The 23,703-nt window shown below is 38.2% G+C and overlaps 1 protein-coding gene across 2 annotated transcripts in view; it reads right to left on the bottom strand.

Moving 5' to 3' along the window:
• LOC148659427 (death-associated protein kinase 2-like) overlaps positions 1-23,327 on the bottom strand; it is a 31,260-nt gene extending 7,933 nt beyond the window's left edge. For both annotated transcript variants that reach the window (XM_088641639.1, XM_088641638.1), the window contains exons 1-8: positions 23,190-23,327; positions 10,320-10,541; positions 6,673-6,811; positions 1,822-1,951; positions 1,433-1,481; positions 1,287-1,313; positions 1,016-1,168; positions 768-813 (exon numbers count right to left, since the gene is read on the bottom strand). In XM_088641639.1, the coding sequence (XP_088497765.1) occupies positions 768-813; positions 1,016-1,168; positions 1,287-1,313; positions 1,433-1,481; positions 1,822-1,951; positions 6,673-6,811; positions 10,320-10,541; positions 23,190-23,266 (843 nt within the window). In that variant the 5' untranslated portion in view covers positions 23,267-23,327. The remainder of the gene's footprint in view (positions 1-767; positions 814-1,015; positions 1,169-1,286; positions 1,314-1,432; positions 1,482-1,821; positions 1,952-6,672; positions 6,812-10,319; positions 10,542-23,189) is intronic.
• Between the last annotated feature and the right edge of the window lie 376 nt (positions 23,328-23,703).

Here is a 23,703-nt window from a genome sequence, read left to right as displayed (position 1 = left end):
CTCCCTGTTTCAAAAATATGTACTGTACTAGTGTACGATTTCTAAATATCACAATATAGCTCATTCATCTCTTTTAGAACAATTGGGAAAATTCTGGTGTACCATGATACTGTCTAAATGAGAAACTCAAACTACAATGTGCATTTCACCTTGATGTAAAAATGTGTTAAAGCCACTCTACTGGCAATCATTTTCCAAACTCTTCATTTAATCCTTTACTTAAATCATGTAAGCATTTAATCTAAAAAGAAAATTGTACTTACAGTGGTGACCTGGACAGTACCCATTTCTAAAGTGGGACATTTAGTGCAACAATTCAAGTTCCTTATTCAAGGACACAAGAGCAGTGATCCAACACGGATTTCAACCCATTACGGGAGTACAGAGCCCTAATCACTACTCCAGATGTACTTATCAGCTTAACCTGTTTTTAAGTATTTTTATAGGTTTTTCCATTATGCTTTAAAACAAAGTTTCAAGTATCTATATAATAATAATAATAATAATAATACATTATGTTTTACAGTGAATTTAATTTTTTGTCATTTCATTGCTTTTTAGAATTGAATTTTTAGAACGGACAAATAACTTAATATATCTTAATACAAAACACCTTTTTTAGTATTGGTGAGGAATTTAACAAAACATGGATGTGTACTAACATGCTTTAGTTGGATACAATGTGATCCGTTGTGTTACAAAAATGAGAGGGTGTGGGGGACTTTAAATTAAGAGTTAAATGTTAAAAGAATCACAACAACGGATACCTTGATCCAAGGATGATTCAAAGTTTCTTGAATGGTCAGTCTTTTCCTGCAATTCAAACACATTGAAGAGTCTAAGAGAAATATCACTTAAAACAAGCCATATTTTACCTGCAGAACGAGCATTCCTGAACTGAAGGAAGCAATTCTTAGAAAGAATAATGAAAAATATTGAGATATTTTGTTTAGCTTTCCATTTAATAACAACTACCAAAACCTTAACCTCCTTTGGTACGGTATTTATTGCTTACCTAGTGTCTTTCTCTAGTAACTGCCTAATGAAACTTTTAGCCAGCTCACTGGTGCGACTGAAAAACTCTTCATCAAAATCATAGTTCATTGCTGAGATATTCGCCAAGGTCTCTTGTTTCGATTCACCAAGGAAAGGCGAAGCCCCGCTCAACCTAGAGAAGGAAAGGGGGACAGGAAGTAACATTAGCCGACGAGGAGACATTTTGTGAAAACTCTTGGCGATACTGTTGAAATTGTTCCACAAAAATGTTCCACAGTTTCCAAACTTACAGAATGTAGGTGATGACCCCAATACTCCTACAAAATAAACAAAAACAATGCATTAATACGATGTTTCAATGAACATCTGGCTCCTTTGTCAGCATAATAAGTTCCAGTCTCTCACCACAGTCAATAAAGAAAACTCTTTGGCTTACCACATATCTGCGGCTAGTCCCAAAGGCTCATAGTTGACTATCTCTGGAGCTGAAATAAATTGCATCCATCACAATCACAACACATTGCTTGGACAGAAAAGAGTCTGAAACAACATTCACATTTTGTTCTGTTTCCACTTAAAATACAACTTTGTGCTGACCTATCATTTCAATGAAAAAAAAAGCCTCTGAACCAACTGATTCAAAAATGGCAGCTAATTATAGACTCTGATATTCTGAAGAGCCCCCTGAGATAAAATTCTGCTTTTGGGATGCTAGCCAACATTAACCTTAACTGTTTTATTTTTTCACTATGTTATAAGGCTTGTAGGTGGCTGTGCTCTATCAAATTCATTGTGCTATGCAGCTACATTATTCAGAAATCTTACCAACGAATTCTGGAGTTCCGAAAATGTTTTTAAACTCCACTCCATCTTCAATTTTGTGAGCAAGGCCAAAGTCTATCAATTTGATTCGTGGTAAAGGAACGTTTTTGTCCAGCAGCATAATGTTTTCAGGCTACAAAAAGAACAACAGAAAAAAGGTTTTTCATCCCATGAAAATGCAGTAGACACATAACATTTATATCCAAAATATTTTCTCGGCCACTAGGTTATTATTTTAACCTCTTTCAGACATAAAATGTATTTAAAAAAGTACTAAGCTATCATGATTTCCCAGAAATCTCACAGAAACTTTGTTAAAATTTGTACAATATTGTAGTTGGGGAACAAGTAATAGGTTTATTCCAAGTTGAAAAGAGAAGAAAGAAAACACAACGTTTTGGCTGTGGAGCCTTCTTTGGGTGCCAAAGAAGGCTACACAGCTGAAACGGAAATTGTTTTATATTACAACTGAATATTGCAGTTTGCAATCTAGTTCTCCAAAACCAAACATCCATCCATTTTCTAACAACTTCATCCAAAACTAGGTTGTGGGGGAGCTGGAGACTATCCCAGCAAGCAACGGGCACAAGGCAAGACAAACGTCCATTGCAGGGCACAACTAATACATACTGTATACTCACACCAGGGCCAGATTTCCAAATTAATCTTTTGGTATGTTTTCAGCTTTCCAAACCCATTTCTTTTTAAATATATTGTCAGGGTTTACAGAAATAAAATAAAAAGCATGCCTTGGAAGGAGATGTTTTTATGCTCGCCATTTTATTTTTAGCTTATTTCAAACATTATACATATACAGTACAAAAGTAATTGTCGCAATTCTTGGATTTAAACGAAACCATGTGCAAAATGTTGGAGGTGAGTGCATGTAGATGAGTATACCTACATTTCAGTGGACACTAATGTGGAAAATTCTGTAGCTGGCAACAGTGAAAATGTATCTTCAGAAAATCTGTAACAATGTTTTTAAAGAAATATATGCAAAGGGATGACTCTACAATACCAGCAGCACAAATAATAAACCCTCTACAAAACTTAACACAATATGCAATATGAAAGATTCCGGAAGATAAACACACAATTTAAAAGAATTCTGAAGTACCACATACGGTATGTTTAGCTTAAGGAAAAAGATCTTTCTTCTAATAAAAACGGAACCTCATTGTGTTTGCTATATTATCCTCAAAAGTACTTGTTCATACTGCACGAATTTAAACAAGTAGGCAATTCAGGGTCTATTAAATGAAAGGTATGCAATTCATGGTTATTTTGAACTGGACTTTTGATATCTTGTTACTTTCTGTTCTTGGCAACTTAGGAGCTTACACTCACACACAAAGAGACTTTGTTTGAGATACAGCATAAATACTATCTCTGTGGAACGTCTGAAGCCTTCAAATTGAGGAAACAGTAGTTTAAGCAGTCTGTTTTGGCTTGCCGTTTGCCCACAAGAAGCACAAAATTTACTTGGGCTCATACGAGAGACCAACAAGAGATTGAATGTGAGAAATATAGTTTCATCAGAAAAATTAACCATGATTTTGAAATATATTTTCAGTATCTAACTGTGCTATGTTGGACTTCTAATACTAAACAGATTTTGAGATTGCATGTTTACACATACAGGTTGCCACAGAGAGCAACACTTCTTCTCATCTCAAGAACACCGCGACTCTAATTTTCCACAAACTTAAATACGAGGAAACCATAAAGGCATGTAGAGGAAGTTCTCTAAGATTAACATCACGCTTATACAGTAAATAAGATTCTTCAGTTCTCTCAGTAAAGTGCAAGCAGTGCTGTGTTCAGGCATCTACTGAAATACATGCTTTTTGCTATGTAAGGCATAACCAGAGAGTATGAAAAGATACTAATGCAGTTCCTGCTCCAGGAACAGCAGGGTAAGGAGACCCTGTCTGTATTCCTTCATTAAATAACTACTTCTTGTCTTCACGTCTAGATTTGTCAGTTTAGATTCACTGTGGCTTAGCCACTTGTAGAAACACACTAAATGCTGTTTTGCAATGCCTCCTTAAAAAAAAAAACAGAAGAAGTGGTTTTAAAATGTTCCTCCTCTTGTTAAACTTCAAAATTTGCAGCTTCATGTAGTGTATGCAAAAAGAGAAAGGTATAAGGTACACTCCAGTCTTTACTATCACATAGATCTTTGAAAGCCTAAAATGTTTCAGATAATTTAAACATTGTTTTCAGTATTTCAATGGTTTGAACACCAGGCACAGGAAGCTGAAAAAAAGAAAGGCGACATTTCATGTTGATTTGTGCTACTGTGGCATTTATTTGCAGATATCTTTGTAATTATGAATTGTTGTATTTATTGCATTCATACTTTGCAAACCAGTCACATTCAATGAAACTAATGGAATTGAATTTAATCCATCTAAATATCACACCTTATAATGTAGCATTCTGCATTGAGCCTGTTTCACAATATATCATTTCTGGTGGAGTAAAACCATTACATTGCCGCTGTAAAACAGTATCTGCCCACATACAGTATACAGTGGGCAGATACTGTTTTAGAGTGTTTAGAAAAAACATTTCCCTTGAATCTATAACCTTTGCTCATCAGCAGTTATTTGGTCTGTATGAACTGTGTGTCTCTGCAGAATGACAGCTATCACAGAGCATGCCTTTCCAATCAAAACTTAACTGTTCCATCATCTGATTCTTATTTCTTATGACTGGATTTATAGTTTGTCATAGTTTATTGCACTTAGCTTATTCCTGACAAAAACCCACTTTAATACTTCATAGTAATCAGGGTGACTAATCTATTCATGAACACACTTCACAATGCTTTATGAGTTGTTATTCCCCTTTTGTATGATTTTAACTTCCAACACTAGCTCACACTAAAACATTAACCCCTTATGAGAAAATTATCCTGTGCTTGGTAAAAAAAAACTGAAAAATACTTCTCTGAAGTATTTCATTTCAGTACTAGCTGACATGTATCAAGGAATTTCCACAGCCATTTTTGTGCGCATTTTCTCATAAAATATTTCCATGTGAGGCACATCTAATTTTTACATATCTTTCTTTCAAATGTACAAGATTCACCTTTAAACTGAAACGAGGCTACATACATTCCCAATATTAGAAGTCCAGTGTTTGTTCCAACAGCTATTACACTGGGTGACATTCTAAAGTGTCATTTGCTACAGGACTTTGCAGAAAATAATTCTTCAATTATTTCCAATATTATGTCTATTTCCAATCTCATAAAATACAACACCCTCATGGGATGTACCGGCATTTCACCACACATTCAAAACCTCATTGAATTCTCTCAGCTTCTTGGTTTATTTTCTGAACATTAGGCTTTATATTTTCTTGAGCGAAACACAAAATATATTTTTATCCATCGTCATGAAGTGCAGTACATACCGAAAAAAAATATTAAATTATTGCTGTCATTGGCAATCTACTTCTGTGCACTTCTTAATTAAAAATAAAATTGCCATTGAGGCTTTAGTCTTAACCAAAGTAGCTGGGACACCGTTTCAAAGCCCAGCTCAATTAAAGAACTGAACTGAATGCAGTGATGCAATCTGCCCCTGGCCTTCCTCTCATAGCACACAGGAAGGGAAACAGTGTACTGCTGAGTTAGGCAGCTCAGAGCTGTGCACTGTGAGCACACACAGTGTAAATAGTATCTCGGGCAGGGCTCACTCCAGCCAGACACTCAATCTCCCTGCTATCTGTAGGCGTGGACATTACTTGGGCTAAAGCCTCCATCTCTCGCTTCCTTTGGATAGGTAACTCCTTGAAAGCAAATCTCCAAAGCGCCTGGCCTCTGAACTAGGAACTTGCTAATACATTCTGTTCCTGACCCTAGTGCGGCTGTGAAAATGAGACTTCCCAAAATCGAACAACACTTTCCATCTGCCTCCCCCCTAGAGGCAATCCGACCACAGCAGCCGGCCGGGGCCAGTCTGTCAGCGCTGGAGAAAGAGGCTCTTAAACTGCACCGAGCCGCCAGCGTTTTCACTCACACAGCACGTCTGAAATCATCAGAGCAACCCCTGCATCTCTTTACTTCAGCATGTTTAGCTGTTTTTGCCATCTTTTACTCTTGTTTTAGCCAATTAAGACCAAGTGAAGAGCTTGGAGTTCTCACGCAAAATGGCAAGGATACCATAACGTTTAAAATGTAACATTTTAGTACCCGAAGAAGGCTCCACAGCTGAAACGTTGTGTTTCCTTCCTTCTCTTTTCAGCATGGAATAAACCTTTAACATGTTCCTTTGCAGCCTATGCATGCTGATGCAGCGACCTACTTGAACTAAAATCTAACACGATTCGAATGCAAGTATGGAAGAAGTTGTGACACAACTAGCCTGAACAGGACATGTACTTCGACCACGACATTAATATCACCACAACAGCGCTGTCTGCTTCTCTTCTACTTCCTGAAAAGGCATTAACTTCTGCAATGTCTGAAAGCCACTGCCTTTTCAGAAACGTAACCTGTTTCTCACAAATACTGCTGAAACTATTTGCAGTACGATGCTAAATGAAGAATTATTAAGTTTGAAATAAATGCATTAAATAAACCTGTATTGTTCTTATTAAATGATTAATTTTATAGTAAGTTGAGATATCAGGCTTTAGTATTTGAATCATGAGCCCTGTATGCAATCTGCTCTCTCCCAGCAGGTAGGTAGAACCAGGCTCTGCTTCAATACCTATCTGGTGCCTATCATGACACCTTACCTTACTGATAAGCTGCTTCATAATCTATATAACATTGAAAGAAAAACCCAAAAAAATAATGTAGAAAGAAATGAAAAAATAGAAACGTATACAACCAACCTTAAGATCAAAGTGTGCGATTTTTCTGGTGTGGAGATAGTGGACTCCATCAAGAATCTGTTTTATAAACTGTGTTGCCTCTTCTTCACTTAGAGACTCCTTCTGTGCCAGAAAGTCAAACAGCTCTCCTCCAGATACCCTAGAAACACAGACTGACAGTGTTACTATTAAGGCAAATTCTCTTTTTATACACAATGTGTGAAGATACTACAGGTCTAGTGTTTTGACAATGGTATTAATTTCCCGTTTTCTCTTAGCAGCCTCATATTCAGAAGACAATGCATTAAGAATTTCTTCTGTGGAAAAACGTCTACTGCACAAGTGGAGTAGACAACTTAATCCTTCTGAAATTTTAAAAGGTTTAGTTGTCACGTGGGAGCATGAGGTTTTAAATTCAATGTATTTCCACCTGCTTCCAGATGTTATTGTACAGCGAAGGTAAGTCCTCTCACCACTGAAAAGACTAATTTGACTAATAAAATAAGCAACATTTCAAGGGTGATTGATGGACCTTATCTGAACAACAGAAAGCTCTGTTCTTAAGTTACTGTACGTTTGTTTAGATACTTGGAAAATTATTTCATACTGTCCACTTGTGTCTGCAGAAAGCAACAATCCTGAGAAACAGGGTAATTTACTGAACACCCTGATTAGATAGGCCCCATAATTAGTACATAATTGGATCTCTGTGCACGTCTGCACATACCGTAACAGCTTGAAACAACAGTGAGAGAGGGCCTCAGTCCTCTCACACAGTTCAGGCAAAGCACAAACAATGTGTGGGAAGTGCTATTCACTGCAGACCAATTATAATATTTGAAAAATTAACAGCATGAATTCCCTGTTGATGGAAACGCTAGGCTTTTATATCAATATCTGGACAAAACGATGCCCCACTGAGCAATTAAACAGAACATTACAACCTTCCTTATATCAGACAGAGCAGCATTCATCTTATCAATTTTCCTGAGAAACATCACACAATCATTTAAAGGGTTTTGTTTGTTTATCTCACACTTCCAATGCAAACACACATTCAAATAAGCAATACTTCAATACATAAAGACCAATTGTTATTGTTGTTTCTTCTAATGCAATTTCTCTTTTTATTCTATTTAGCTATGCTTTTGCGTGTATACTGTAATATAGACACACATAGAAGGAATGTTTATGAAGTAATGTCACACAACTTGACAGAATATTTTGACCCAGAAAAAGAACACATAAATATTTGCCAGACCCTAGCATACCTATATAATGTATATATTTCCCTTAAATACTGTACTCTTAAGTTTTTGTTCCCTTCTAAAGTATTTAAAAGCAATGTTTTAGAATAAGAAAAGGATATCCATGAGGAATACTGTGTAATTGATGTGTTACATAAGTGTATCTTAAAATCTCATTACAGTTTATCTCAAAGAGAGCAGTGGTTAGTAATGGTGACACAAGCTCTGCATTGTTTTAAAAATGAACCAAGAGACAGAGAGCTGTAACATTCTTTGAAACCTTCTCCTGAAAGAACACCCATAGTCAACAGTCACACAGGTCAACTTCCTTTCTATAAAAATAAGAATGAACAAATGTTTTGTCTTATAAAATAGTTCAGAGTTCCTCTCTATTTTGTACATTGACATTTTTTATGTTCTAATTAAAGTTGAAAGTAGTAACAAAATGAAATATTGTCTAGCATCAGACATCATATGACTAGAGTAAAGTCAAGTCACACATGTTGTGCTGTCATTTCTTCAGACAAGAAAACTCAGCCTTAACAGCTAAAAACAAGTAAGGAAACGTCATAAAGTTTCCAGCTCAAGTACACGATGTATGCAATCTGTCAGTCTAAAAAATACAAGGTTTATTGTTAATACTTGACATATTTAGACTAGCACATAAAATCTTGTCTCGAAAATGTGAAATCTTTGGAAAGATCTGTAAATTACCTCATATCATTTAGGATACAACTACTGTATGTTTCTGTTGTCTTAAGTGAGGGATGTCTTCATCTACTGTATAAATATATACGATCCATATGATCTGCCGTAGAACAGATTTCTGATATCTTGTAGAAGTACTGACTGTTCTGGCACATATAAGGTCTGGTAAAGTAAAAGGTCACATCAGGACACAGTGATCTATCAAGGCCAGAGCTCATCCTAGTCACCAGAGCATGGTGAGTATGCAACTCCCTTCTCTCACAGGGATTACCCCAGCAATGCTGGTCCCCACTTACACTACTGGGTGGACTGGACCCAACCTAATCTCACCCAAGGTACAACACCAGTGTTTGCTCATGAACCCACAACCTGTCAGTTATGAAACCAGAGACTTATCCACTATTCTATTCTGGACCTTGGCAGCCATATACAAAACGTAAAAATATTTTGGACTCATGTAACAGCATAAAACAGTGGAAACAAAACTATATTTAAGACTGCAGTCTTTTAAGACTGCATGTATCATCCTGCTCTGCCAGAAAAACAGGTGCTGGCAGAGGAATAGGCCAGTGGGATGCGATAATAAATCATGTGATTCACAATATGCTGAGCTTGCACACATCTGTAGGTCAATAAATAGGCAATTACATTTTCTTCAGGCATCCGAGTTTGCTTAAATTCGAAGCTACCTTTTCACTAGAAGTATATCAGGAAAACAAGATAAAGGAAATGCTTATTTGTATCGTGGCATCACGATAGTTGTCATCGATCAGTCTGACCTTGACGTGCCCATGACTGGTCAGAGTGAGCTATTACATCTGGCCAGGATTCAGCAGAGTAACACATCTTTGGAATCACTTCCAGATTGCACAAAAGTGTGCACATTAATTCCAATACTGCACTAAGACCTTAATTGTGGTGTCCTTGTTGCATCAGCATAGGACTTTCACCACTCAAGAATCTCCGCCTCACAGTTCAGTAGGACAAGGGCTGTTCTCAGAAATGCAGACATTGATTTTCCAAACTCCTGGCCTGCCATATCCTCAGATTTAAATCCCAGTCGAGTATCAGTGGTTGACAGGTCTGTGCTCTTCGAAGGAAACTGCAAACCCTAGCAGAGTCTGGCTGGGACTAAACAGAGCATAACACCGTTGTAAAATACGATCTCTTAAGTCCATGCGGCATCAGTGCAATGTTTTCCTTGCAAAAGAAGGCTGTACATAGATACTATTGTATCTATGATTTATTTCCATGGCTTTGTCTAGGCTTAAGGTGCTCGGGGATTAAGGGCGAGCTTTAAATTTAAATGGAAGCTGAATACAGTGTGCATGTAAATGACTGAGATGTGTTAGGTATATAGTATTATGGATTACTACAAAAATAAACCCTCAGAATACAGTGCATGCGTAGAGTGTTTCTTTGGCTGAGGAATATACAGTATACAGAGGAATGTGTCTTTGAAAAAAGCTTTCCTGATTTGGCTGATTCCCAGAAACAATACTGCTGTAACAATAATCTTCTAAAAATGTGCCAAGGAAGGAGTTTCAATTTCAAGATGGTGTTGTTGCAATCAAGCCTTTCCTGTCCTTGTGCCTTTTGTTCTGTAACCCCCCCCCCACACACACACGCACGCACACACACACACACACACACACACACACACACAACACCACCTCTCCAGGATGACGGACAGGAAATCCTCCTGCTACTCACAGCTCCAGGATGAGCACCACGTCGGTGCGGTTCTCGAACACGTCGTGCAGGGTCACGATGTTGGGGTGCTGGAGGTGCTGGAGGATGCCGACCTCCCGCTCGATCTCCTCGCGCCTCACCCCGCGCCGGCTGGCCCGGCTCTGCCGCTTCTTGATGAACTTGGCCGCGTACTCCTGCCCCGTGCTCTTCTCCCTGCAGCGCCTCACGATGGCGAACTGGCCGCTGGTGGGGGGACAGAACCGCCGCACACAGGTGAGCGCCTGGCCTCGCTCTCCTCGCTGGCCGGCCGCCAGCCCCACGGCCCAGCCTCGACAGCGCCTTTAACAACACTGGGCTTTCACCAAGGAGAGGGCGACTCCAGGCCTGGCCACTGACAACGAACAACCGAGCGAACCGGTGAATTCACCCGGCGACCGAATCATGTTCCAGAAACACCCTAACAGAAGCACAACACTTGCCGTACAGGCAAAAAAACAGCAACATTTTGGCATCTGACCACCAGATCACAAACGAATAACAAAGTGAGGCAAAGGATAATATTGTAGAGTTAACCAGAGCAGTCTACGGGCACTGGGACAGATTGAGTTTCACTATATTATTAGGTTCTTTGTATTACTGGTATATGGGTTTCACCACTAGAAAGTCAGTAAGTTTGATAACAACAGTGCCCTGCCTTCGGGAAACAGTGAATGAAGTACTTTTGTGTTCAATTATATATCACCAGAGAGCAAAGTCAATACAATTAACTTCTTACATTTCAATACGACTCTATTTTCTTCAGATTATTATTATTATTATTATTATAATGCTAGGTCCTCTCCACAAAGCTTTACTTGCTTAAGTTTGTAATTTCATAATTCAAAAAAGCTTAAAACCTATTTTTTGCCATTCACTTTCTAGACGAAGACATGAAAGACACATACTATACATGACTCAAACTGATAGATGTAGCATTTGGTGTTTACAGGGTCACATCCATGTTCCCCATGGACTGCAGTGCAGGAATACCAGCTTTGAATTTGCCGACTCAATCAATTATATCAAGTGGCTGGTTCTCAACGGGGCAATGGGAAACAGTTCGAAAAGGTCAGAAACATTTCGCATTGATTCCAGAGCATCACAGAGGGTTACACCCACACAGGAAGCTAAGGGCAGCACATGAAGCTCTTGAGAATTGACTGACATCACAGGTGGGCTGCTGTGTGGGAAACAGACACATGCCCAGTACTGACCTTCACAGAATTTCTTGTTAATTCACTGACTCAGGATGCAAGTCGTTAAAAGTGAACTAATTAGCCTTTCTGGCAAGGTGACCTAAACCAAAAGGAAATTTATATCAATGTACCAGCACTACAAAACCATTAAAGGAAAGGTGTTACATACAGCAAGGGACTTAAACATCGAGCCAAATTCAACCAAATGAATAACAAGCTAATTGTGCCTGAATTGTGCAATGAAGTAACTACCCTGAAATGAAAGCATTCATTTTACAATTTATAATATTGGTTTATTATTATTTGCTGTCTACACAATGTTTGCTGTATATTATTATTATTGCCTTCTGGTCTGTGACTTTTGGGCTGAGTGCAGACACGAACATGGCGAAGTCACTGTGATAGCATAATCAAAGAAACAAAGTAAAAAGAAATACAAAATACAAGTTTATGGCTTTTTTAACTTCTTTGCATTTTGTACATCTGTAGAAAGAGATTTAAGCTGCCATTACTGTAAGTCTTCATTTCTGGAGAAACCTGAAGCGACTTACAGTATCATATCGTGACTGTGTTCTGCTAAATGACAAGCTGGCCAATCCCTCTGGTCAGAGACAGGGAAAGTGAATGCTCTGGAATGCTTTAGCATGTATCCCAAAGGAAATGCATTAACCCAACAGATGCTTGATACAGCCCCTCGTAATCGACAAGGCTGACAAAGATCTAAAAGTGCGAGGCTACCTCATCATGTTCGTTTAGTGCTTTCAACACTGTGGTGAGTTGAACAGACCTTCTATCATATCATTGTTCCACAAGATTAGTCGCTGAGCAGAATGTACAAAGAAATGGAAATAGAAGAGTAAAAGTTGCCTTAGGGAGGTTCCTGCGGAATACTTAAGACCTTAATTGTAGAGTCCAGACCGAGAATGAGGTAACAAAATCCCCATGTGTGCAACATCTGAGCGAGAAGAATCTATATACCCTCAAAAGGGCAAGATTCAAGTGCATTGCAACAGTCTGATTAAACATCATCTTTGAAATTCTTTCACGTTTACTCTAATATTTTTACTGTTCTAACTGAACTGAATGGGCAGTTATACAGTACCTCTTTTCACACTGTCCCCACAGAAAATGTAGGAATGGTGTAGGAAGTGTACACAATGCATGACCGCTATCTTAATGTTTCCATCTAAAAAGAAGACAATATTCTTTTGTTAAAATTCTCACCAAGCTGGAAAACATTTTCTAGGCAGTGGCAGATGTAAGCTTTTAAGTAGAAAGGTCTTATAAATCTCACGCTGGTTCGGTTTATCTAAGCTGATCACTAGCTTTAGAGACAGAAAATGGTAAAAATTAATGCTACCTTCCTATATTAAGAAGTCCTAGAAAGCTGTCTTAATTACCCACAGTAGTTCAGGTGGGTAGCTGCGTCAGAATGCGTAGGCTGCAAAGGAACAAGTAATAGGTTTATTCCATGCTGAAAAAACCTGAACCTGCACACCTGAAGAAGGCTCCTTGGCCGAAACGTTGCGTTTTCTTTCTTCTTTTTTTTCAGCATGGAATAAACCTATTACTTGTTCCTTAATTACCCATATACATTTTCAGTCTCTTTTACACATGTGCCATTTGAACAGAATTGGCAATAATCACACAGAAAAATTAAGAAACGAACAGCATATCTCCAGTTCATAGATACATGAAAAGCAGGTTTCAAGAGGATACTTCAAGAGACAAAGATATCTGTTTGTTGTATATTATGCAAAAAGGAGCTGTCCTAGGATACTTTTCTTCAGAGCTGAATCCCTTACAGTTCTGGTTGTACTATATATCATACATATATCATGAAACCAGAGAAATTTGAATTATTCCAGCAATATATGATCTAAAATGTGCATCTCTTTATCTGGTCCTATTCACATCTGGTTATTGGCCTTGCTTGTTAGCTATCAACATTGTTTGTATCTCCCTGTTAAGCAATATTTACACAACATGGACATGCCTACCAGTCCTAAAAATCTTACAGACTATCATGTTTAAATATTTCTGGCACAGTGTAATTAGAAAATGAAAGAAGATAGTAATAGAGTATTACAGAGGAATAGAGGCAGCCAATCTTGCTTTTATTTTCAAGCATATGAGGGCTTTTAATGCTTACATTATGATATAGATCAGCTAGATTTCTCTTGCAAGGCAGAGAGTTACTAACATCTGTGATGAACATTTGGTTACACTGGAAGCTTTAGAAAAAGAACAAGTCTCAGGCAACATTAAACAGAAAGAAAACACCAATATAAAAACAAAATTACAATGTATCACATTTCAATTAGACCCAACTGAAAAAACTACTTTATATAGGGGCTCGGGAATAATTATTTTAATTGAACATACATTTTAAAAATGTGAATGTGTGTAATACATATGGCAGGATGACTTTTGAACTGGTGGAGTCTACTTGAATTAACTAATTAATCAATAGATTATCCAATCAACTAAGAAGATGATGAATCAGTTTTAATTTGGAATCGTTGTGCCTCTCACGTGTCTTGTGTCTTTACCGAAGACTGGCCTGCGTCAGGGAGAAAAGAAAAGAAAATGACTGAAGCTGTGCTGCGCTCCCATCAGCCTTACAAGGTCAGTCATGAAGAGAATGAAAAGGAGTCACTGATGGGGGGGGGGGTAGGTGATATGGGGGTGGGTTTGGGTTGTTACAGTCCATCTGTTTTTGTGCTGCTGTCTGCGAGAGAGTAAAGTTAGACACCACTTCCTCATGCGGACCAGTTCCTGATTAGATACATGGAACCCTAAAGATAGAAGCTGTCTTTGAGCAGCAATGTGTGGAATGTTCACCAGTTGCCCCCACAACAGTGAGCTCAAATGCTGGGCTGCAGACAGAAGTGAGATAGCCAGAGGGAACACGTTTATTAAAGGCTAACAAAAAGACAGAGTGGCTGCATCTCCAGGCTTTCTGCACATCAGTGGATGTTAAACAAAAAAACCCCAGATAATTCCAAGAGCTTTCAACAAAAAAAGACGATAGCGTGTGACAACACTCGCTAGGTTTTGCTCTGTCATTGTACTACATATAATTACATATAAATGAGAAAATCGGAAAGTAGCATAAGAAATTATTTCTAAGAACATAGAGTCTGAAAATTAGAGGCAGGCTATTTGGCACTGCTGCCTTTTCTGGTTACTGATATAAAAAATAAATGTTAAAAATGTCAGAATCATTATATCTTTTTGTTTTCATGAACACAGGTGGGTGCATGTACTGCATGTATGTTTGTCTGCATATGTAGAGTCGAAATCTCAAACTTATGATGAATTAGGCAGAGCTAAAATCGTACCAAATGTGATTAAAATTCTTGACAACTTTTGAGTCCAGACTGTAAAATCTAAATGTAAAAACTCTTGTGAAAACTTATACCGTTTCCTGTATCTCAATACTGGTTAGTTTCTGTTAAAAACCACATTGCAATTAAAAAGCATAGGATTCATATTCATTTGAATCCACTACTGAAACACTTGCTAAAAGAGTCTTTGTTTTCTTAAAATGTCACATAATCTAAATGTTTAAGAGAGGCATCTCTTCATGCTAACACCTGGAATAGTATACAGTATCTTAACAGAAAGTATCTGAGTCTCACACAAGAGAAAATATATGCATGAGTTACAACATGCCAGTCACATGACTGTTTAAAAGCTTGAAATGTTTTCTAATATGATTCTTCAGTCTGTATTACATTTGCAGCCACTGCTAAAGCATTTCTTAAATATGTTGACTGTGGCTTGTGTAAAAACAGTGTCAGGAAGTTTAGCCTGTCAAACCATGTCTTCAGTTTCTAACCATAAGTGTAAAAACCTACATGTATAATGACAAATAGCTATTTCACCACATAGAGCCTATCTGATCTAGAATATTCAGAAATGAGAAGTGTCGTATCAACTAGCAAAAATCTGCTGACCAATAACATTTGCAGAGAAATTAAAATCAAAGGCAAGCTATTAGAAGGAGGCAGAGCTGAGATGAATACAATAAAACTACTAAAATTAAACATAAGCTTAGAACTGAAAAGTAAAGTTTGTCACCTGTTCTGTTATAAATAACTCACAGGTATGGTATCTCTGGACAGGTAGAGTTTGAGAGGAGAAAATAGAGGACAGATTTTTCTTTCCTCTAAATCTGTAGAGGGAAAAGAATCTTTCATAGCCTTCCTGATAACTGCATGAACCTACAGTATGCAATCAGCAAGTCTTTGGGCAGTGGGTTAATAATAGCTGCAGCCAGCCTACTACTGTAAGTCCACCTGTTGGTTCTCCAGCATTTAATTGAGGGGGTGTTAGATTAATTCAGTCCCTTGACAGCATTGGTCATCGCAGTGGATTCCAGCAGTCCCCTGTTCTCAGTAGGGCCTGCTTATAGGCTCTCTAACCCTCACCATTTGTTCACGCTGCAAGGGATTTGAAAATGGACAATCCTGCAGAACCCAGCCAAGTCCGACGTTATACAGTAGTTCTCTGGAAACAGGACGATCAAATTCAAGACACGTGTGCCACACAAACGGACCATGGTAATGGGACCTGAGAAGGCTATTATTTAGAAACTACTTTCTAAATGTGGATGAAATGCAATTATGAATAATTCATTATTTTTTCTAACAAATCTATAAAAAAGACTGATGCAAAAAGTTACAACTGAAATGTTAAACAAGAAGTACACTCACTTTGAAAATGAGATGAACACTCAAGCCTACATTACCTGACCAATCAGCCAATATTGTACTTGATATGAGAACTTGTAGAAGTTCCATCTTTATATTCTGGTTATAACTTTTTGCATGAATACAGCAGACTCATGTTCACCATGAATAACAGTAAAGCATAGCCTGGAAAACAGCTAAATATGTTTTTGTTAAGGGGAATGTTTAAAAACAAAAGTTCACATGAGATTATCTGCCTAGTAAAATTAGGTTTACTGTGACGATGGTGAATGGTGAGGTTTTAAAACTTCCAATTTGTTGACAAATGAATATGAGCACAAACCCACCAAAAATAAAATGGGTAGTTACGATTCTCAAAATTAGTTACATGCCATTCTTTATATTAACTTCATACAAGTGACACCTTTTCTAATTCAATGTTTAAATATTTTCGCACAGCTGACAGGCAGAAAACCCCACCTGGAAATAGAAGGCGGGGATTCCCACAGTCCCAGAGGAAACACTATGTTAGTCTGTGGGTTGTTTGCCTGTAATGCAAATGTTACCAGCTTGTTCTAAACCCTCCAACAGAAACCCCCCAAAACTCAGAACAGTTGTTAACCTTCAAGTTTATTCTTCCCAAAATCTGTTTTGCACATTTGTACCTTGTTAACCTTGTTACCTTGTACCTAATTCTACCTTGTTATTCTGAGTCAAAAATTTCCCAGAGATTGTTCAAGACCAAATGAGGGGGAAAGAGCTCAAGTATAACAAGCATTTGAGATCTATTATGTGTAGCAAGTGGTGTTGGTTAAACAGTGCAGGGCTAGATGAACTCCTTTAACAAACTTTTCTTTTTAATGATTCCCCAGCAGTCTAGTAATCTTAATGTACTCTTACCAAGACAGAGTACATTCTAATTCTAGCCTTGGTTAGAATTCAGAACCTCTAGCACTCCACAAATAACATTCGTTTTCCCTCATCTGTGTACTGTACAATATGTCTGATTCTTGAGATCAATTCATGCTGTGACAGGTCACTTTCTCTGTGTCATCTTTAGGTTTGAACAGCACAGCTGAGAGGTATATAGAGAGTCAGATACAGTAGGTATTACATGTGTGTTCATGTTGCCATACAGTAGGTCTGATCTAATGAGGATTGAGAAATAGCTCCAAGCTTCAGAAGGAAGGAGGGATTCAAGCATGTCCACTGGCTCAGCAATGCCAGACTGTGATAATGAAATCTGCACTCCACATCAAGCATGCCTGGATTTGTTTTCGCTAAACCACTGGAGGAACACAGCATGCAGGCTTCATGTGTTTTCTAGTTCCCGATGCCAAATATTATTAAACAGAGAACACAGCCGTGAGCTATTTTCTATTTTAACTGTATTTTCTGCCTATCTGTAGAAAATTAAAAAAAGAACCTCTAAAGTCTCCATTATAAGCCCTCTATTCCAAATCTCTACCAATAGTATCTGCAGTGAATATTCACATTAGTGGGTTATGACGGGGATAGTACACTATCTTTGTATGGAAACTGAGAAATAACTCTTATCTTACTGTATGTACAGTACATGAAGGACAGAGACAGATGTCGTTACAAGACATATGTAATTAAAATGCTTCATAATTTCAAGACACGGTAATAAAAGAAAACTGACAGCTGCTTATAAAGTGAAAAAAGGAACTTATGGAACAATAAGATTTTCTACACCAAACACAAACACAGGAAACCCAAAATCACCCCTGATAAGAAAGAAGGGACAGTTTAGTTGTACACTGCACTTCACGAAGAGCGCTGCACTGTAGCTGCCAATGAGCCTGACTCATTGGCTACAGCCTGTTTGGGAAGTTTCTGCCTCTGCCTGACTTCAGTTGTCTATCTTGTTAGTCTTGAAATGCTGACGCCTGTAGCGATTAACGTTTATTTTCACAACTTACCTTGAAAGGACCTGTTATGTGCCGAGGGGGAAATACTCACTTTGAGATCTGTTACCTTCTTCATATTTTTCTATTCAATAGGTGCACTTAAAACACAAAATCTAACACTATCCTTGAGATATCATTTTCACATGCTAAATTATCTGTTGCACCATAAGTATACTGTAGCCATTTATAATGTAGCTTAACAAGCATTATGAAGCACTTACGGGTGGGGTGGTTGACAGGATTTTTTTCCAGCTTCAATGAAAGTATCTTATTTAACATCTGCTCCACAGGAACACTGGGGCTGTTAATGGTTTCTGGTTCTGATTTCTTGTTTATTTATTTAGGCCACATTAATCATCACATTTCACTTCATGAGGGTTTAATCTATTCTAAAGATTTTTTAAAGTCTTATTTAAAAATGACAAAGCTTATGAGGCAGACTTTTACGAGTGCACTTTGTCTAGAATGCCATACTGTGCCTTCCACCAAGTACCTCACTTTCATGTTAGAGGGACAACACCTATCCAAAACAAAAAATCAAACTACTTGTACCATAGTGCGGTTCTGTATGGATCATGAGATTGTACATTATGACTGTATTTATGATCACACATATGTAAATAAAATCATCGCATCTCCATATAATAACCCACTACTCATTCAAAAAAATCTCAGTCTCGTGTAGCCTCCTGAGACACAAAATATACTCTAGTATCTTTTAGCATTGCTCCTGTATAAGGGAAGGTATCTGTACTAATGCATTCTACAGCATCATGAAACATCCACTTAGAAACACACTGAAAAATTATAAAGTTAATCTATATAGAATTATAAAGTTAAAACATGAAGTTAATCTCAAGTCCTCCATCCCTGAGTGAGAGATATTGTATAGCTACTTTTAACTAAGTGTGAGGTGTATTGTAAGTATGTATTAGAAGGACAGACTAAATGAGATAAATGAATAAATGTGAATAAATGACATTTCTGTGATTGCTAAGGTGAACATAAAAATGTTATTGGCACAAAAGCTGTTGGCAGATTGGTGCAATCCATCAAACAGATTCTACCTCTACCACGAACATCACTCCCTGCTTCCCTCTAACAACTCCCAAATGTAAAGAAAGTAAAAATACTTTTCAGAAGAGATACAGTAGTTACAGTGTATAATAACAGTTTTATGTGTTGTCTGGGGGTTGGAAGTAAAGATCAAGTGCACCCAAGGAGAACCAGGCCCATAAAGCAGAGAAAATTAACCCAACATCCATTTTCTATCTAGTTACCAGCAATGGGCAAAATAACCCCCAAGTTTTTCTCATTACATTCTGGTGCTCAGTCCGCTACTCCTGTGCTATAAATACATCACACATATCTGCAATATCCCAGAGCAAGATTATTGCAGGCCTGGACCACAGGGATATCTGACACCTGTTGAATTTTTTAACTTTTGTTTTACTTTTTTAAGCACTAAATGACTTCTGTCGATTGTAAGGCAAACAGATCATCTTCATTCTACGGGCATGTGAACTTCATTCAGGTGAACAAAAATGTTGCAGGGTTTATTTAAAAACCACCTGCTCTGCTGTTTGTTAGCAGAAGATAGTTCCTCCATATCAAAGACTTTGATCTTGCTGCATTTTTCATCATGTTTGTCAGCAGCAGGCTGCTGCTCTTTCAAATCAGCCAGATAGAAGATTCTCATGCAGGAAATACAAACGCTATGGCATGCACACTGGGCTTACATTTAAAAACATTCAGACTTCCAGAATTTCATATTGGGTCAATTTCTGTCAAATCGTCCAATGTTACCATTTGCGGACGGTGACAAGGACTCTTCAAGGGCGGTTTTAATTTCATGAGAGACAGCGCATATGACACAAATGAGCATCAGCAAGCAGCCTGAGCCAGAGGGTGGATGTATACACACTGTTCTGTTTCCGTGTTGCGTTTCAGGCGGGCTAATTTGAAACAGCAACAAACACAATCTGTACGGGATGTACAGTGTGAGACATGGTGTGCTGGACTCTTTTTTTATTCAGGTGGGGAGCTGTGTCAGCATGCGTAGTCTGCAAAAGAACAAGTAATAGGTTTCATTTATGCTGGAAAGATAAGAGACAAAACACAACGTTTCGGCTGTGGAGCCTTCTTTGGGTGAAGAAGAAGGAGGCTCAACCCTAAGAAGCCTCCACAGCTGAAACGTTGTGTTTTGTCTCGTCTTTTTCCAGCATGAATTAAACCTATTACTTGTTCTTTTTTATTCAGTCTTATAGAAAGTACCCTTGCATTCCTAAAAGAAACATTCCTGCTTCTGCAATTTTGGGTTGAAAAGGGGCAGGCGACAAGCAAGTGAAAAGAATTTGTTACCGACCATTTTTCTAAAGAGGCTCACTCCCTTCGTGCCACAGTCTGTGTAAGCGTTCTGACTAATATCGGAGAATGACATCACTTTCTACTTCCTCTTACAAGCCGTGTGTTTGCCGTAAGAATATTATACATACATACTGTACACGGAGAAAACTCACTCTGCCATTTTCACTGTAGTTAATGTCTCACGGCATCATAACCATGAAAGACAGCACTACTATGCCCACAGTACATGGAGGTTGACAAGAGTCCCTGTATGTGAACTGCTGATTCATGGGGAGTGCAGATATTTAACAGACACATGGCACCCTGGGTTTAACAGACACATAGCACCCTGGGTTTAACAGACACATAGCACCCTGGGTTTAACAGACACATAGCACCCTGGGTTTAATAGACAAATAACATTGCATTTAATAGACGTAGCACTCTGTGTTTCTTATCTGGCAAGAGCAGAACAGGATGAGTGCAATATCAAAGCTGGTGATGTTCAAGAAAGAAAACTTTGCAGTCCTGTACCTGTATACTTAAAATACATCTTCATATTACCCATTATGGAAACTTAATAATAGTGACTAGGCGTGGGAATGTGGAAGTTTATCCTCCAGCAGTATATATCATACATGACAAAGCATTCTATTCTTCATTCCTGACAAAGAAACCGGGAGCTGTCTCATTACATACAGTATGTATGATTGTTATGCAGTGCTCAGTGTGTGTGTGTAGTGATCTGAGTACTACATACTGTATGTAATGTTTCAGCTTTTCTTAGATATATTTCCTTATGAAGTTTTGAGTGCTGATAAAGAAGGCTCTTTCCAAAACCAGAATAATGAATAACCTTCTGTTCCAACCCTCTATATCTTCAAACTGCCCACAGGGATCACTGTGGAAGGAGTACATTTTGTACGTCACATGGCAAAACTTAAGACTGCACTTTGATGAATAATTGGCTCTAGATGACAAAGTTCTTTCCAGTGACACACGAAAAACCCTCAGTTGGAGCTGAAACCTTTTTGTGTCAGGCAGCAGTTCATCACTGCACGTCCTAATGAGCTACTGCTACCAGTGTGCGGTACATGTCAACAGGTTCCACTGTGACTGCACTGTGGGGATCCCCCTGCGTGGTGCCCCACACCATGGTCTGAGTAAAACTTCACCACAAAGGTGGTGTCAAATATTTGCCATTTTCACTTTTTAAAGGCTATCTTAAAAGGAAGCCGGAGGTAAGCTGCACGTTTTCTGAGAGGTACTATTACGTTTCACGCTATTGCACATGATTCCCCTAGACCACGAGTAATTGTTAAATTGAAAAAAAAAGTGTTAAAATTGAAGTACTGCTTTCAGTACCACAGCTCTGTTTGCGATTATGATATGTATGCATGTGAGCTCTCTCTGTACCAAGTGTACAAAGTTCAATGTGCTGGAGAGATGAGTGAACATTTTTCTAACTTCAGTTCAAATTTCTCCTTGAACTCTAGTTTACATACTTTACATTACGGAGTTCAGAGAGTATGGGTTTTCCTGTCTGCAGGGGCTGGTTTAGGGGGAGTTGGACTTGCTAGAAAAAAAATGACTCAACAAATATTTCTGAAGAGGGACAAGCCAGGGTACTGTACAGTAATCTGTTTCACTGAAAGGACAGTGAAATCTCTATTACTTCAGCAAACTATACTCAACAAACATACTGACAAAAGTATTGGTATTGCTTTCAATGTAATTAAATAAAAATCATGAAAATCTAATACAACACAAATTGAATATAATACATCTTTAAGGTCTTTCTTGCTGAACACTGCACAGAATCACTGATTGAATGGCAATGACGGCTTTGTGTAAGTATAACAGTTTCAAATCTCAGCATTCCCAATATTGATTTAAACCAGAACGGCAATAGCAGAAGGTTCAAACCATAGCTGATTATAAGGAAAAGCCCACTGTCCGTTAATACACTCACTGTGCCAAGCTACTAAACAAAAGAGTATACAGTATTCTGAAAAGAAAAGGACTGGAATTGGAGATAATGGACGTTCCTAATGACAAACTTCACTAAAGAACCAGAGGGTTTAATTTCTGGAGTGCTTTCAAAACCCTCCAAGATGTTTTGTGGCTAATAATCTACTCAGACATCGTCAATCACAATCCTAACCTGGACCTCAAGTGTAATCTTCATCATAACCCTAACTCAAGCCCCAGTCTTTGACTCAAAACAAACCGTAAACCTAAAACTGTAGCTCATGTACTGCAGCTGCCATACAGCTGAAAATATTTAGATGACCCTGGAGGAGTTTAAACTGAATGGACTGAATGGACAAGCCATGAGTGCACAATCAGGAATCCAGGCAAATCGTCACAAGATTATTGTTCACATTGGCAATTACAGTATAAAGAAAGGCTGCGCAAGATATATCATGTCTTCCGAATGTGAGGGATGAACCCAAAAAAAGATACTAACATCTGAAAAGTTTAATGGGCAGGTCAGTAGGTGTTAGCAGACCAATGGCATGAGTTACCCCAAACAGAAAACACAGTGTTCTGTAGGGATGTGGTTAGCCAAACTACATAAACTGTGATGGACTTACATCATGGAGAACAATATTTATACAGTACACTTCATCACATGGCTTTACCCTAGCTTAGTGAGATGCGAGTATACATTACACTTACCTTCCAAGCTCTTCGCCGATTTCATAAAAATCCTCCACTTTTTGTTGCTTGAATACAGCCATTCCCGATGTCTTCATTTAAGGCTACTGATTACCTTGCGATCTTGAATGGCTAAGAAATCTTTCTCCCATCACACACCCTGTGGAGTCCAACCCTGCGGAGACAATGTCAGCTTTTAAGAGAACCTGCAGCTGGTTCCGGTTTTAACTCGGGAGAGCATTCTGGCAAAATACTTCTTTGCACAGGTTCCAACATGTGGCCGCACATTCCTGGATTAGGCAAACAGAAGGTGTAGCAGTGAATGCAGAATTTGTAACCGGAGGTCATTTTGAAAATGTGGAGAACGGATATGTACTGTATGTCGACATCATAAAATAAATGAAAAAACAACAACAAATGCTGTTAGTTATTAGGATTCCGAATGGGTAAGAATTACTGTATGTCTAACGGTATGTATTTCACGATTATTTCTACCCAAACATAAAAAGTTGCCGTTCATTTTTCGTTTTGTGCA

The sequence above is a fragment of the Lepisosteus platostomus genome, chromosome 7 (genome assembly GCF_059453375.1).
Source record: "Lepisosteus platostomus isolate fLepPlt1 chromosome 7, fLepPlt1.hap1, whole genome shotgun sequence".
NCBI lineage: Eukaryota > Metazoa > Chordata > Actinopteri > Semionotiformes > Lepisosteidae > Lepisosteus > Lepisosteus platostomus.
This window is presented reverse-complemented; position numbering and strand designations above follow the sequence as displayed.